Source organism: Eschrichtius robustus, chromosome 3 (assembly GCF_028021215.1).
Source record: "Eschrichtius robustus isolate mEscRob2 chromosome 3, mEscRob2.pri, whole genome shotgun sequence".
Lineage (NCBI taxonomy): Eukaryota > Metazoa > Chordata > Mammalia > Artiodactyla > Eschrichtiidae > Eschrichtius > Eschrichtius robustus.
Window position 1 is genome coordinate 138511398 of NC_090826.1, and position 16612 is coordinate 138528009.

The 16612-nt window shown below is 40.7% G+C and overlaps 1 protein-coding gene across 11 annotated transcripts in view; it reads left to right on the forward strand.

The window, feature by feature from the left end:
• The window catches only part of AXDND1 (axonemal dynein light chain domain containing 1), an 85481-nt gene that overhangs the window by 59991 nt on the left and 8878 nt on the right, over positions 1 to 16612 (forward strand). For 10 of the 11 annotated variants that reach the window (XM_068541320.1, XM_068541319.1, XM_068541318.1 and 7 more), the window contains 3 exons: positions 2505 to 2615; positions 9532 to 9648; positions 11138 to 11242. In XM_068541320.1, the coding sequence (XP_068397421.1) occupies positions 2505 to 2615; positions 9532 to 9648; positions 11138 to 11242 (333 nt within the window). Of the gene's footprint in view, positions 1 to 2504; positions 2616 to 3527; positions 3601 to 9531; positions 9649 to 11137; positions 11243 to 16612 lie in introns of those variants that run through there. The other variant, XR_011073640.1, reaches the window with a different exon arrangement.

Genomic DNA, 16612 nt, shown 5'->3' on the forward strand with positions numbered 1-16612 from the left:
GCAGCAGGTAAATTCAGGGATCTCAGCTTTCCTGACCTTTTGGGGGGACCTGGAGATGATGGATTCTTTTTTTTTTTTTTTTGATGTGGACCATTTTTAGACAGTTTTTTAAAAATTTATTTGTTTGTTTATTTACTTATCTATCTATCTATCTTGGCTGCACCGGGTCTTAGTTGTGGCATGCGGTATCTTTAGTTGCAGCATGTGGTATCTTTTCTCAGTTGCAGCATGCGGACTTCTTAGTTGTGGCATGTGAACCCTTAGTTGCGGCATGCATGAGGGATCTAGTTCCCCGACCAGGGATCGGACCCAGGCCCCCTGCATTGGGAGCTTGGAGTCTTACCTGCAGGACCACCAGAGAAGTCCTGACGGATTCTTAATAGCTACATTACCATCGTAGTCTCATCACTTACAAAAGACTATCCCTGTAGCCTTTTGTTCTCCTGTTTTTGATCCACTACAATAGGCTTAACATTTAGGACCATCCTTTCTTAAATCCTCCTTCACCCCAGACATGAATTTTAGTCTTTTTACTTCACACAGGAAGCATTTATTAACACAGCCCTGAATCAGACATTATCAGAATTAGAGTATTGATGGAAGGAGATCCACGTGTATTGATTGGCAACCAAGCTATCCTCGTCTATAGCTGGTCAAAGGTGATGTTGGAGGTTTTGAAGGAAAACTTGATAACCTCTGTGAAAAACTTGCTTGACTCTATAGATTACCATGAAACTTTTATCAAAAGGCTCCCACTGATATTTTCCCCATCAGAAGTCCTATGGTAGTATTTTCAATGTCTCAGAAGTTTATAAGAAAATGACTAGGATCTGCTTCATAGAATGCAAATACAGCTGAGAATAGTTTAATTATTTCTCATGGATGGTAAGTTAACTCTGAAGAACTAAGTTTTTTAAATGTAATTACTGTTTTCAAAATTAACAAATGCTTTTGTTCTAGGTACGATAAAGTTAAAATATGCATCAAATTTTGTAGTTGGAAGGATCTTTAGGAGCAGTGGTATGATGCAGGCTCATGCTGGCTCACAAGAGCTGACCGTGCAGACCTCTTCCCAACTCCACATTCAGTGATAACATACTGAATTAATGAATACCATTGAAATTGCCATAGTGGGAGTATATACTATAGAAATCAACAAATGCTACAAATTAGGGAATCCCCCCCCCACTGCCAGTGAATGTTTTTACCAGCTCCCCAGTGCATAGGGGTCATCTAGAGTAAACCAACAACCTCATGTGTTTTAAATAGATGAAGACTATTAAGAGTTTACTAAAGAAGTCACAACCAATTAGGTGAACTTAGGACTAGAACCTAATACTTTCATCTCCCTTGTTTGACCCTCTTTTCTGATATGCAGTAAGACATCAACCTAACCCTTTGAATGCAGAATTTAAACTTATTAGTGACATTAACAGAGCTGTGGTAAACTTATTTTACCTATAGAGGCTTCCATTCCTTATGCATAACACAAGGGTTTGGATTTGATTTTTTAAAGTTTTTGGCTCTGACATTTCACAATAATTCCACAATTAAAAATAAGTCTAATCATGGGAAAAATGTGAGACGTATTACTGCTTTTTATGGGTTATTTCAAGGACCTAAAGTGGGTGTGAGTGAACAGATCACCTTCCCCAGAGGAAATAATGTTTCCTAGTTTCCTCTGCTTTTTCTCACTAATAAGGAATAATGCATCTTTTAAACATTGAAACCAGGTCTTAGCTGTTAGAAGATCTTGGTAAAGTAAATGTAGTTTTTCTATTCTCTTTGCAGGGATGAGACCTGCTATGGTGAAATCCTGTATCTCAATAGATAAGGGGTGAGCACCTTTTCCAAAAAGTGCTTCAACTCTTTACTCATTCACTTTATTGGGGGCAGGGGAAATAATATTTTTGTAGTGGTTAAGAGCCCTGGCCACCTGGATTAGAATTGAAGCACAGTGCATAAATGTAATATATGTGACCTTGAGCGAGATATTTAACTGCTCTGTTCCTCAGTTTCCTCATCTTAAAAAATGAGGATAGTAATAGTCTCATAATGAGGATCAAATGAGTTGATAATGCACAATACTTAGAACAGAGTCTGGCATATAATTAAATGCAATGTAAGTGTTTGCTGTTGTTATTGTTGTTATTGTTATACAATTATAGTTGACCCTGGTCAGTTGCATAACATTTATTGAGACAAACCATTAGGCCTTAGTAAATCCAACAATCTTTCTGCATCTAGTTTTATAGCACTTCACTACTTGTCCCATTTCAACCCAGATCCCAAACCCTGTCAATAAGAGACGATATGATTTAGGTCTATATTAATAGAAAATCACTTCTGTACAAATCTTTGAACTGAACTGATACAAAGTTAATTGAATGGAGTTATATTTAGAGGAATTGTTCTTAGCAGTTCCTCAGTAGGAGTGAGTGAATAAATGAGTTGGTGTAATCTGATTTTTTCTGCTTAGTGATTATCTTTTTATCTCTTTTCAGAGAGAATGTTATGAGTGGATCACCACATGCTCTCACCTCCTTTCTAGCCTCAAAGGCAGGAAAATAAAGTTACTGACACGTGAAGAAAAATGGCACCTACTTGGAGAAGAGGTATTTGCCATGTGTTAGCACTGGTCATTATTCATACTCTTTCTGTATTTCAATAGATAAGGGTACTGTGACTTTTTCCAGTCAATGTTTTGAATCCTCATTCATTTACTCTATCAGAAGAGAATTTTGGTTATGACCAAGAGCATTGGCAACTCTTTTCCCTTCTAAAGGAGAGAATCATCACCCAAATGTCTCTCCTCACTTTCTTGGAGGGTGATTTTGCCTCCTACTTTATGGAGGAAAGGATGGCTTTCAGAGGGGAGTTACCTGCCACTTCCTGAGTCATAGCGTCAGACTTCTCTGCTTCTGCATGCACCCTCCCTCCTCCCTTCCCACTGAAGTCTCAGTCTTCCCATCCAAGGTTATTTCTTCCTTTGAGTACTTAATCCCATGCACATTTTCTTCCTTCTTTTGTATCTTTAATGCCTTCCTCTCTATAAACACGGTCTCTCTCCCATCTGAAAAAATACGCCCCTTGATTTTGTCTCTTTCTTTACTACTTCTTTCCCTCCTTCCTATCACAATCACTTTTCTTAAAACTCTAAAACTACTATAAGGTCCTTAATGACCTTATTGCCAGATCTAAGTATCTCCAATCCCATATTTAACCTGACTTCTCTGTAGCATTTGATCCTGTTAACCATTCACTTTTTTGGTAATCTCTCCTTGCAAGACCAAAATTCCGTCTTTCTCCTACTTCTTTATTTCTTTTCACACTCCTTCTTTTAGCCTTCGACCTCTGCCTGCCTCTTAAGTGTTGATATTCTGTCCTTGGCTTGTTTTCCCTTCTCATTCTACACTCTCCATATTACTATGTTAATCCTGTAGTTTTAACCACCTGTTTACTGAGGATCCCAAGTCAATGAATATCATGTACTTAATGGCAGTCACAAATCTTTATTTTTACTTCAGTCTCTTTGAGGAAGTTCACCTCCAGCAAAGTCTGAAGAAGCTCCTGTTGCTATCAGAGCCATAAACTATACAGGTATGATCTGATGGCATGTATGTCAATGCTCTTGGGTCTAAGAAGGAAGGTTCTATCTACACACTTGCAGCACTTTTATTTTACATTTATTTATTTATTTATTAAAAAAAATTTTTTTTTTAAATTTTGGCCACACTGCATGGCTTGTGAGAGTTCCCTGACCAGGGATTGAACCTGGGCCACAGCAGTGAAAGCTCCGTATCCTAACCACTAGACCACCAGGGAACTCCCTTATTTTACATTTAAACACTGAAGAAACACCACCTTTCTAAATTATACACCTTTAACAAATTCTCATTTTTCTTTGCTGCCCATGTCTTGGCCAGAGTTATTTTGAATTAACCACTGAATGATCTCAACAACATTATACATCTTAATTACAGTACAGTTTTAGAAACTTAGTGAAGTCCCATAGACATGATCTTGGCTGCACATCACATCTAGGAAAAAATTCAAGACCTATACAGAATCACAGAGACTTAAGAACAAAAAGGACTTTAAAGGTGGTTGAATTCAGCCAACCATCTGATGCATCAATCTTAGTATAACACCTATGCTTGATCATTATGCCTATGTTTGAGTATCTGAAGTGATGGAGATCTTTCAGAGTTAGTCCCTTCGTTTTTGGTGAGCAGTGACTATTAGAACATTATTCTTTTATTGAACTAAATGATACATGTTTCCCTGTAGCTTTTTTTCTACCTACTGGTCCTAGTTCAGTCTTTTGGGTTGATATGAAAGGGCTGATTTGTCTCCCACATTATAGTATTTCCATCTATTCTGTTACAGTATTTCTAATATTTGAAAATAGCTATATTCAACCTAAGTCTATTTCTGGGTTTTCTATTATTTTATATTAATCTGTCTATTCACAAGTCATCACCACAATCTTTTAATTATTGAGGCTTTTTTTAGATCTTGTAGGGCCAGCCCTTCCTCGCTGATCTTTTTCAGGTGTTTTATGGCCATTCTTGCTTACTTATTCTTCTATATAATCTACCTCTAGAAAATATATGACTCTTAAAAACTGGGATGATATTAAATTTATATATTAACTTAGAACAGACATATTTATGCTGTTGAGTTGTTCTATGAAGAATATGAGATATAGGATGTCTACTTTTATGCCTTTCAGTACTGTTTTATAGTTTGCTGATTTTGCACGTTGCTTATAAGGTAGGCCTGAGTATTTTATTTTATTTTTTGGTATTTTAAATGAGATCTTCTTTTCCATTATATCTTCTAATTGGTAACTGTGTATATATTACTGATTCCTGTATTTTAATTTTATGTATGGTGACTCTACTAAATTATTTTATTGTTTCAGTAGTTTTTCAATAGATTCTTTTGGGTTCTCCAGATATTCAATCAAATCACCTACAAATAGAGACAGTTTTACCTCTTTCTTTCAATTATTATGCCTTTAATTGCTTTTTCTTATTTAATTGCATTGAATAATTCTTCTCCTCTTTCATTCTGCCTTAACCTTTAGAATTTTCATGAGGATCTATTGGAGGCAAACTCAATTTTTGTTTGTCTGAAAATATCTTTATTTCACCCTCATTCTTAAATTTTTTTTTGCTGGGTATACAATTCTAGGATGATTTTTCTCTCAGCACATATTATGATACTGTTTCCACTGTTTTCTGGATTTTATTGTTACCAAATTGACAATTGAAAATCCAGCTGTCAGTTCTTTTGAAGTTAATCCATCTCTTCTCTCTGACTACTTTTAAGATATTCTTTTTGTCTTTGGCATTTTGTAGTTTCACTCTGATACATGTGGGTGAAGATTTTCTTTTCTTTTCAAAGTTTGCTTGGGATTCTCTTGGTTTTCTGACCCTTTGGCTGGGTATTTTTCATTAGATTTGGAAAATTTTCAGTCATCATCTCTTCAATTATTATCTCTACTATATTTGCTCTCTCCTTTCTTTCTGGAACTTTGAATGGATATATATTGGAATCTGTCCCCCATGTCTTTTAACCTTCTTTCATATTTTCTATCTCCTTGTCTCTCTGCACTGCATCCTGGATGATTTCTTCTGACTTACTTTCCAATTTACTAATTTGCTCTTCATCTGAGTTTAATCTGCTATTAAAGCTTTCTGTTGAGTTTTTTTGTTTTGTTTTGTTGTTTTTTTTTTTTAATTTGTTGGGTTTCATTTATTTACTCAGCAGATATGTAGGGAGTACTCGCTATATGTTCAGCGCTATGACAGAGGAGCTATGTGTACAATGTTGAATAGCACGTTTACCATTCTTGCTCTGTGGGACTTAGAGTCCAAGCTTGGGCCCAGAGAGGGAAAGGAAGGGATCCAAGGCTCGTTGAAGTTTCCATTAGGGCAGGTGGAGTTCCTCAAACCAAAGTGACCAATTATTGAGGGGTGCAATCACTCCAATGGGTGTTGAACAGCATCTTACTGAAGTAAAACAGAACATATCAGAGTGACTTGAATGCCCTAAGGAAAAGAACAATTTCCCCCAATTTTGTTTCTGTCATATACGTGCAAGTCTGTATTGGATCAATATGTGCAATATACTTCTTACTGAGGGTCAAGTTAAAAATAGAAAAAAATAAACCTTGTGAACCTTCGGTGGAGGACGACCGCTCGCCTATAACTCTATACTCCTTGAAGGAACAATCATGCCTTACTCATTTTTTTGTTCCTATAACGTGGATAGATGAAAGTGGATGGATAAATGGATGGATGGGTGATGCATGCATATGATGGATGGATGGAGAGATAGAGGGATGGATGAAAAATGAATGGTTATTTGGGTGGGTGGATGCATGCATGGATGGTGAATGGAAGGATTATAGATGGAGGTAAAAAGATCCACAGGCGAAGTTGGTGCCTGCTGAGGGCAGGCAGCAAGAAAGGGGTGAATTGGTCTGAGGAAAGTTGGAAGCACCCAAGTCTTCACGCGAGATTCTTTGATCTCACCGCCACCCAACTGCGCAGCCAGCTCGATCCCACCAGGTCGCTACAGACCACGCCCTCGAGCGCTGCAGCAGTGAAGATAGAATCCTCCCTACCACAAAGGCCTCTGGGTAGAGGGGCCGGAAGTGCACGAGAGCACCAGAGGTCGGCCGCCGCAGTCCCCACCCTTTTGCGTGCATCTGGGACGGGCTTTCCTGAGCGGCTGTTGGACCCTCTGCGTCTGGCTGATTAGAGCGCTCAGTGGCTTAAACTGATTCTCTCGCCGCCTCTACCCATTCTGACCAGGCCGTCTTTCCTGTCTGAGGCGGCTGGATGGGCTGCAGGGGTTTCTGGGGGGCGCGTCGCCGGGGGAAACCATAGAGAGGTGGCCCTCCGTCCGCCCAGTCCGCCCCCTCTCGAGTGTGGGTTAACGCGTCTACGTCATTTTCGGTCACCTCTGGCGGGGTGAGGAGTGCCGGCTTCTGAGGTGGACGCCGCCGGGTCCAGCAAACCGGGAGGGAGGCGAGAAACGTGGAGAGAGCTGAGTTTGCACGCTGAGTCTCGAAGGGAAGTGGGGGCCGCAGCCTGGTTCCGCCCCCACTGCCTTCCGAGGGCAGCTGTGAGTTCGGGCCTGGGGCTTTCGCACTTAAAGCTAGGGAGAGTCTGAGAGAGGGGAGCAAGGCTTCTCTGAGGGCCCGAGTAGGCAGAGCAGGGTTGGGGACAGCTTTGGATCACCCGCGTAGCTTGGAGGCAGGCCTGCAAGTGTGTCCCCCGCTTCTCAGCTGTGAGCTGACGCATCCATACCAACCGGCAGCGCGTTAAGATAGCTGGCTATGCCGCTGCTCCCAACGCCTTGCAGACACCTCAGGAGGAAGCGGTGTGTGCCATCTGCCTGGATTACTTAAAGGATCCCGTGCCCATCGGCTGTGGGCATAACTTCTGCCGAGGGTGTGTGATGCAGAGTTGCGCCCACGAAATTACGCTCCCTCTCCGTTGCCCTCCAAGCCACCAAGCGGAAAGGGCGGGGTTCGCGCTGAGCCACGTAGGGACAGTGAAGACGCTAGGCGATCCTTAACGGGAATGGGGCGTGCACTTTCTCTCTTCCGCTTCTTAGACCTCATGCCCCAACCGTGAAGAGCCTTTTTAAAATATCTTCTGTTGAGTTTTAAATTTAATTGTTGAAGTTCTGTTTGGTTCCTTTTCAAGTCTGATTATTTTTGTAATCTTTCACAGTTTCGATCCCTTATTTCTTTAAAAGTAAATATAACTATGTAGTCTATCTGATAATGCTAACATATATCTGTATAAGAATATTAATTACAACATTATTTATAATTGCAAAATACCAGAAACAATATAAATATTGATCAATAGGGAATTGGTTTCATAAATTATGGTACATTCAAATAATAGGATTCTGTACAGATAAAATAGATGGTTATGTAGTGAAATAAGAGTCACCCATGATATGTTATTGAGAAAAGCAGATTAGGGAACATAACATATATTATTATTTCATTTGTATGAACATGTTTATATGTGTATAAAGCAGACTAGAAGAATATTCAGCAAAGTGATAGAAGTTGTTACCTCTGAGGGTTCAGATTATTAATTTCTCTGTAGCTTTCAAATATTTTACATCAGTAGTGTGTTATCCGGAAAAAAAGGTATTTTCACTTTGGAAAAATATCCTAATATATTGTGAATATTTTTCTATACCATGTACATAATTTCTACAGCATAATTTTAAATTGCTATAAAATGTTGTATGGTTTATACCATAATTTTTAAGCGCATTTTCCTATCGTGGGCACTGAGCTTATATCTAGCTTTGTTTTATGAGCATCGCTGCAATAAACTTCTGTAGGACAGTCTTCAGTCAATATTTGTGCAGACTCCGTTGAGATATTCAACACTGTTTACTCCTTCTCTCTTTTGGCTTTCCTGGTGGCCCTCTCACACTTCTGAGGCAACTTTTACCCTCTTTTGCAGGCTCCTCTTTCTTCCCTGACCCTTTATGTGACTAGGTTCCTGTCCTAAGGCCTCGTCCTCTATTCATTTCACAAGTTCTCCTTTGGCGATATAATTTATTTTCTTAGCTTTAACTAAATGTAGATAACTGTTAAATCTTTACCTTTAGCCAAAATCCCTCCAATCTAAACTTCAGATCCACAAATTCAGCTATTTACTTATTTCCACTTGGCTATCTTAGTGATGCCTCAAACTCACACAGCCTAATCTGAATTCATCTATGTTCCCAAACCTGCTTATCCAATTTTGTTCACTGTCTCTGTGAATGGCATTATCATCTATGCAGTGGCCTATGTAGTGGTATATAATGTATATACCAGGTGACATTCAAGATGCTTCCTTTCCCTAACCATCCTGTATCCATTCAATCAATTAATCACCCCACCTTCCCTTCCTTCCTCCTCTTTAAATCTACTCTCCTGTTGCTAGAGTGATTGTTTTAAAATGCAAAACAGGTCTATTGATTTATAGGTACCTCATTGCCTTCAGGATAAAATCCAATCTCCCTGGCATAATATTCTAGCCCTTCCTCTGTGATTGTGCCCCTGTCCATCTGCCTCTAAGTTTCTGTCCTCTTGAACTACTTTTGTTCTCAGAGCCAATCATGTGCAAATAACATTCTCTGCCTGGAACTCCCTTGTGCCATCTTTTTTCTCCTCATTCATCCTTCAAGAGGAAACTCAGACATTATGTCCTCCAGGAGACCTTCCTGATTAACCCTCTCTTTTCACCCCTGCCCAATACCAGATCTGGATTAAGTGCTCCTACTCTGTGACTATGTAGCCATAACATTTTCTTGTCCACTGAATTGTAAGCTGCTTAAGGGCAGGGATTATTATTAACCTTTGTATCCTTATCACTAGCACAGTTCCCAGTTGCAAAATTAATGCTCATTAAATACTTTTGAATGGAAATATTGTTAGTATTCTAAAATATTTATATCCACTAAGCTATAATATAATATTGTTTTGTCTCATAGGACACTGTAAAAGAATTAACTACGCCTGAAGCAGACAAGCTTCTTAAAGAGGATGAAGAAGGAAATACGGAGGATAAGAAACTTGAGGAGAAAAAGGAAGAAGAGAAAGCAGAAGAGGTAAGATTAGTATTTTTTTCCTTTTCCTTTATATTTTTAAAGGATGAATATATAATGAATATATATATATATACACCATTGAAAATAGAAATAGATCATCTGGAGTGAACTCTTCAACTTCTTTCCTTTCCTCATATAGGTTTAATCATACCTGCAGACACACTTATCTCTTTATTTTCCAAGGATAAGGTGTTCCTCTTCCTTTCTAAATTCAGCCATTTCCCACTAGCCTCATTCACCTATACTACTGTTAACTACACAATCTACCTCTCACCCTGATGCTGTTTCTTTATCCCTTCATTGCCATATTTTTCAAATAGTTGTTTAAACTCCTTGTCTCCACTTCTTCAGCTCCCATTCTGAGCTGCCTTTTCTCACTCCCCCCAGGCCATCCACACCTCTCTGCTCCTTATCCTGTCTCCACCCCTGCTGTGGCATTAGTAGTAAAAACAACCCTTCTTGGGGCATCTGTAATAATAATAGTAATGAAAATACAATGGTAACTACCGATAATTGTGTGCCTACCATGACCTATATGCTTTGCACATGTTAACTCTTATCTATACAACACAACCTCAAGGTAAATATTATTGCCCCCATTTTACAGATAAGAAAACTGAAGCTCAGAAAGGTTGACTGACTTACTGAAAATCATATAGCTATAAATGGCAGAACCAGCATTCAAACCTAGTTTAGTCTGTCATAAGAGCCCTCGCTAATTCCTGGGTGGACTACTATTGTCTTTAGCTTTCAGAACTCATGATCACTCTCCATTTTGTCTTAACTTACTTCCCTGGGATGTTTCTTCTGTGAATAGTTTAAATGTTGGCATGATCCCAGGCTGTGACATAGATCCTCTACTCACTCTACATACAGTACAACAGAACAAAAATATTATATAACACCAAAGCCTCTTTTCACCAGCATTTTCTGTTTTACTTCTGGTACAGTGCTTGGCATATAAAAGGCAAAATAAATGGAAAATATTATTTTTTGGCCACTAAATCTGTCATACCTTTTAAATCCCCTCCTTCCCTTCTTCTGTGGCCTTAGTTCAGGCCCTTTTCTCTCTATTTTACAAACTCCTCTTCAGCTTTCAAATATCATTTTCTCTGTAAAAAAATCCCTGAGTGTCTAGACAGAATGCAGGGCCCTTTTCTGGGTGCACATAGCTCTTGGTACGCACCTCTATGCTACAAGTAATCATGTAGACCATAATTATTTTATTGCTTATCTCTCCCACTGTTCTGTGAGTTCCTGAGGTCCGGAAGAAATCCTCTTTGTTTTTCTCACAGTTATCTCCCCTTGTCCCCACTTCCCCATCCCCACTAATTTCTCCCACAGTGTTTCCTGTAAGTCTTCAAAAATGCTTGTTGAATGATTAAAGCAAATGGAAAACTAAAGCTTCAGACATGGTGCCAGACAGCTTGCCATGCCACTGTGTCATACACCAGCTCACTAACACGTCTGTGGTATTTCCGTGCCCTAGAAACCTTCAACATCTACAGAGAAGGAAAAACTCATTCGAGTCATTGGAGTAGACGAAAATGTCCATTCCCAACCTCTGTTTGGAACAGATGCATTGTCTTCTTGGGTATGTAGCTGAAACTCAACTAGGAAATTCAAAACTAGAGGGAAAAAAACTAGGAAATTTAACATTTGTAAAAATGATATGGATCTAACATAACTTTTAGCTTTTCCAAGAGAACTCCTAAGTAACATATTTTCCAGATATTTTTTTCTCCCAGCATCATCATCCTTGGAAAAACTCGTTTGTTCACCTTAGCTTTATAAAAACTTTTCATTCTCTTCTTTAAACCTCATTTTATTTTACTTAATTTTTAAAATTAATTAATTATTTATTTTATTTTTGGCTGTGTTGGGTCTTCGTTGCTGCTCGCAGACTTTCTCTAGTTGCGGTGAGCAGGGCCTACTCTTCCCTTGCGGTGAGTGGGCTTCTCATTGCGGTGGCTTCTCTTGTTGCAGAGCACGGGCTCTAGGCGCACGGGCTTCAGTAGTTGTGGCTCGTGGGCTCTAGGGCGCAGGCTCAGTAGCTGTGACGCTCGGGCTTAGTTGCTCCGTGGCATGTGGGATCTTCTCAGACCAGGGCTCGAACCCGTGTCCCCTGCATTGGCAGGTGGATTCTTAACCACTGTGCCACCAGGGAAGTCCTAAACCTCATTTTAAAATCAGCATTTCATCCCTTTCCTTAACTTAACAATGTCTTGGTCAATATTTGACCAAGTTTTAAATATATTCATTCAGCAGACTCTATTGATACCTGTGATAAGAACATACCACAAGAACTATTGGGAAATTGGAAACCTTTAGACAGTAGCTATGGAAACTCAGTAGGAAAGCAGATTTTAAATTCCTTCACAAATGTTCTAAGACCATTCACACTTAAGTCAGCTCTAGATTGGTATCTCTCTGTACAGGATGCCATGACTTTAGGAGTCTCTGAGTGGGCTTCATCCCACTAATCCCCTGAAATGGTATGCACCATTTTGTATGTGTTTTCATACTGTGCATTTTCTTGGGGAAGCGGGGTATGTGCCGGTAATCCATAGACATCATCAAATTTCTCAACCCCAAAGTTAAGAACCATTTCATTGCTAGGAGTCTGACGCATCTGAATAGGCACTGGTGCATGTAGGTGTGAGGAGCTGTAGTGAGGGTCCTGGTGGATGGCAGCTAGATCACTAAAGTGGCAGCATGGTCCAAAGTAGAGGCAGATTGCAAGGATATGTGTCCAGGGAGGTTGTAGGAAATAGGCTCCAACTCTGGGAGGAAGAACTGGGAGATACCATGTGGAGAGTCAGGCAGGAGCTGGCAAAATTGGAGTTAGAGTGGTACATGGGGATTGGGGAAGGCTGCGATCACATTCTCCCAAAGTAATGCCTTTTCAACAAGTTTCTGAAATTATATGTTAATATGTCAGTCGTTAAGACTGTGAGGCAAAGATGTAAGGGTAAGCAATGCAAATGCAATGTCATGAGACATATTTTAAAAAGGCAGGTAAAGGGTAGCACTATACTATTTGAGAACCCCCAGCAGTCCCACCCAAAGCCCTCCTGCCCCAGATTTGCTCCTCTGAGGTGAAAACCCTGCTATGCTATCCTGGCAAGGCATCAGGGTCAGGTCCAGAGTGAGTCAGGAAGCCGACAGGAAAATAGGAACCTGTAGCCTGGGGCAAAACGGAGGGTGTGGTGCTTGTCTTTGGTGGTGCAGGGCTCCTGCTCCAAGATGCCGGAATTCCATCTGGTACAGTGTGGTGCTATGTGGCTAGCTCACCTGAGGATGATGGGGCCCAGAAAGTCTATCTCTAGGCTTTGAAAAGTTGCTAATGTTCTACTATAGATCACTGAAGACCAAACTGTCCAGGTTCTCATTGACCATAAGGCCTGGGGAGTAGACTAAGATGCCATCCAGATGTACTTGCAAATTCCTGGAGGTAAAGAAGAATCACATTCATCCTATGGGGTGGTGGCTGGACCACTGGACAGGTAGAAAGGGATCACGAGGTACTCAAACAGAGGGGCCCTAACTGTGCTAGGCAAGTGAAGACAAGGTTGATCTTTGGAGATGTTGGTACCCAGAGAATGAAGAGTCCTTGACCTGGCTTGTGAGGTCATAGATTCGGGGCAGGAAGTGGAGCTGGGGGAAGTGCTGTCTTGATTTGGACTGCACTGCAGGCTCCATGGGGCAGGAAGGGCCTTGGCTCTGTGCTCCTTCCATTCACAAAGACATTGGGGCTCCCTGAGGGCAGTTTAAAGTTTCAGAAGTTTCACTGTAAAATTTTCTTTTGCTTTTGTTTGCTTGTTTGTTTTTCCTTTATTTAAAAAAAATTTATTTATTTATTTTTTGACAGACACTTAGCCTCTGGCCCTAAGAACATAAGCAACCATTTAGCAAGGATACAGATCCAAGGCACCAGTCCTATTGGGCAGTGGCACTCTCTCTTTCTGGTCTGAAAACACCACTCCCAAGAGGCAGTACGTTTGATTGACACTGGGGAAGGAAAGGGAAAAGGAAGGTAGGGAGAGGGAAGCAGAAACCTTGTGGTTTGCAGGTATAACTTGTCTTGTCTCTGGGAGCTGAGTTATAGAGCTGGAGAGTGCCAAGAGATAGCTGGGTCCTGGGTTTCCAGTGAGAAGTAGCTCCAGACCACTGGGAGGCTAGGGACCTGAGCACGGAGAATTCTCCTCCTTCAAATGACTCCATCACAGGATTTTCTGGGGGTTGAGATATGAGTGATAACAGGAGTAGTGGTGGTAAGTCACCACCAGCTTGGACAGGCTAATTGCTTGGCCTGCTAAACCAGGGCCTCATTCATGTCATTACCTGATGCCCTAGTGTCCACCATAACTAGGAGGAGATGGGGTGAACTATCAATTATTCAAAACTCTCCTCAATTAGCTGGAAATTAGGACTTTGTGGGAATTCCTGAAGACCATACTCAAAGCAGGAACCATGTACAAAGCTTGGCCTGCTGTGCCTGTTTCAGGCAGTACCCAATTTGGCACTTGCCTGATTCACTGGTGAATCAAGTGACCCCAGTAAGCAGCATTGACTCTGCCTCTGCTCATCCTGGGGAAAGGCCGCTCTACCTTCAGGTGCAGCCCAGTTTAATCAGGTCTGAGATCCTGTTGCAGGGCACCCCTTGTGGCCCTCTCTGAACTGGACTCATGCCAAAGTTGTCCCTGGAGGAGAAGCAGCCTGAGCTCTAACATTGCAACCGAATGGTGGAGATATGGGATGACTAAATTCAGCAGGCTCTCCCTGAGGCTACCCAAAGTGCTCAGAGCTACAGTGGACCCTAAGCACTGCCGCCTGGCTGCATGAGTTGGGTTGCCTACAGCTGAGCTACTTTAACAAGCAAGATGTTAGAAACCATCTCTTTTAGGCCCATCTTCAAACCATAGGTCCTGGCTGTCTGTAAAGAGTTGTAAGTATGAGGAAAATGGGAGATTTTGCTGGATCACCTATGAACTCCTTTGGAAGGTAGAGTAGGGGCCAGACTTGGGGGGTCAGCAGTATTTTTTCACCAAGCTGAAGGAGGCCCTTAGAAGCCTGTGTTTTCCTCCCACAATACCATGTACCCCAGGCATAGATATTAAGAGCAGTAACTAAGTTACCCATCTTATAACAGCAACAGGGAAGAGTCCTTGGAATTGGTTCCAGAAAATATGTCCAAAGGTGACAGGGGCACTGTGGCTGGTTAGGAGCTCAGTACTGAGTGTTGGATTCCAAGGAACTGGGTCTAGAGCCAGATCCTCCCTGAGATAGTCTCAAGCCAGAGGTATTAGTCCAATCTAAAGTTCATTAGTAGAGTCAAACCTCAGGAAGACCAAGCCAAAAAGGCCAAAGGCATAATTGGAGTCAGAGAGAGAGACTGGCTCAAAGCTACAGCAGGTTGGCACGAACAAGAAAGGTCTAATGCGACTGCTTCCAAGAGCCGTGTGGCCCACGTTTGTCTCTATTATACAGCTGGTAAAAGAGCATAAAAGCCAGAGGAAGCTTCAAAATATGAGAAGAGGGCCCAAGGCAGTATCTGTGATAAGCCTTGAGGCATCTGTGTCAGTACATGGGTGATGCAGGGAAGGTTGTCACCTGGCGTACATAGGGGAGGCCATAATTCTAGAAGCCCAACGTCCAGCATTTTGGACCATGGGAATTTCCTGCTGAAGGGTTTGAAATGGACCACAAAATATTAATCTATACTTGCTGGTGTCAAAACAGAGGGATGTTTTCCTCGCACATTGTAACTAAATATCTGTCTGTTGAATTAATAGAGAATCAGAAGGCTCAAATGTACACAGCAGAGTACAGTCCTGGTTTACTCTGGTTTCCACCTACACTTAAAACTGTTTCATGCAGCTATATAAATCATGTGTGGAATTGCATTTCCAGATGCCTCTGCTCTGAAAGCCTTTCTTTTGGATTCAAAGAACAAATAAATTAGTAGTATGTGTTGTATAGGCACAGCCACATCACAGGTTGCTGGTCCAGGCTGAACAATGACAGCATTTACTTCCCAAACAAACTGCCCAAAGGGGAAGCAAAACAGAAAGAGGAAAATACGTGACTGGGAAAATAAGAAGAGAGTAAAAGAGCTAGAGTAAAAGTGACAATGTTTGATAGAGTTTCTTTTCGCTGGTTTGCTTTTAGAAAAAGCGAGCATAGTGCAATGGAATGTGTGATTGAGGATGGAGAGGCCTAGATGAGGGTTTTGCTTTAACCCGCTAGATCATTCTGTGATTATGGCAGGCTGCCTATCCTCTTAGATCTCCCTTTCCATCTGTAAGGTGGGGTTTAACTTTTACTTGCCTCTGTTTGGGAAACATGAATAAATGAGATTTTTAAAAGTACACAGTTCTAGGAAAATGTCTCATAATATTCATTTTAAAATATGCTTATAGTTTTTGTCTTCTAAATTTTCTCTTTTATCTTCCTCTTATTTTCTTTTCTGGAATATAGAGTCAAAATAAGTAAAAGAGGTTTTGTTTTGTTTTTTTCATATTTTCTCTACCTTGATATTTATGAAGTTCCCTAAGGAACTGAAAGACCTTATTGAATTTTGCAATTTGCAATTTGTTATGTGCTTAATGAAGTAAATTATTAATAAGATAAATACAGTTAATTTCCTTGATCTTTAACTTAATTAAAGAAACATGTTTACCCTTCTCTTTATTTTTTAAACCTTTTCTTCTTTCCCTGCTTCTTTTTATTGATATTGTTCCCCCTGCTTCTTCTTTACAACTCTAATCAAATTTATGTCCACCAGAGTGTGAATAATTTGCAAGCTGGTATGGTATTTGGCCACAGGAAATCCCTATTCTTCTTTGGTATTAAGAGTGTGCTTAATCATCTGCTATATAAACATGAATAGTAGAAAAAGAAGGCTTGGTCCAGAACATACTGAAGAAAGAGGCTATTTATCTTTGGGACTCTCAGTTCATTC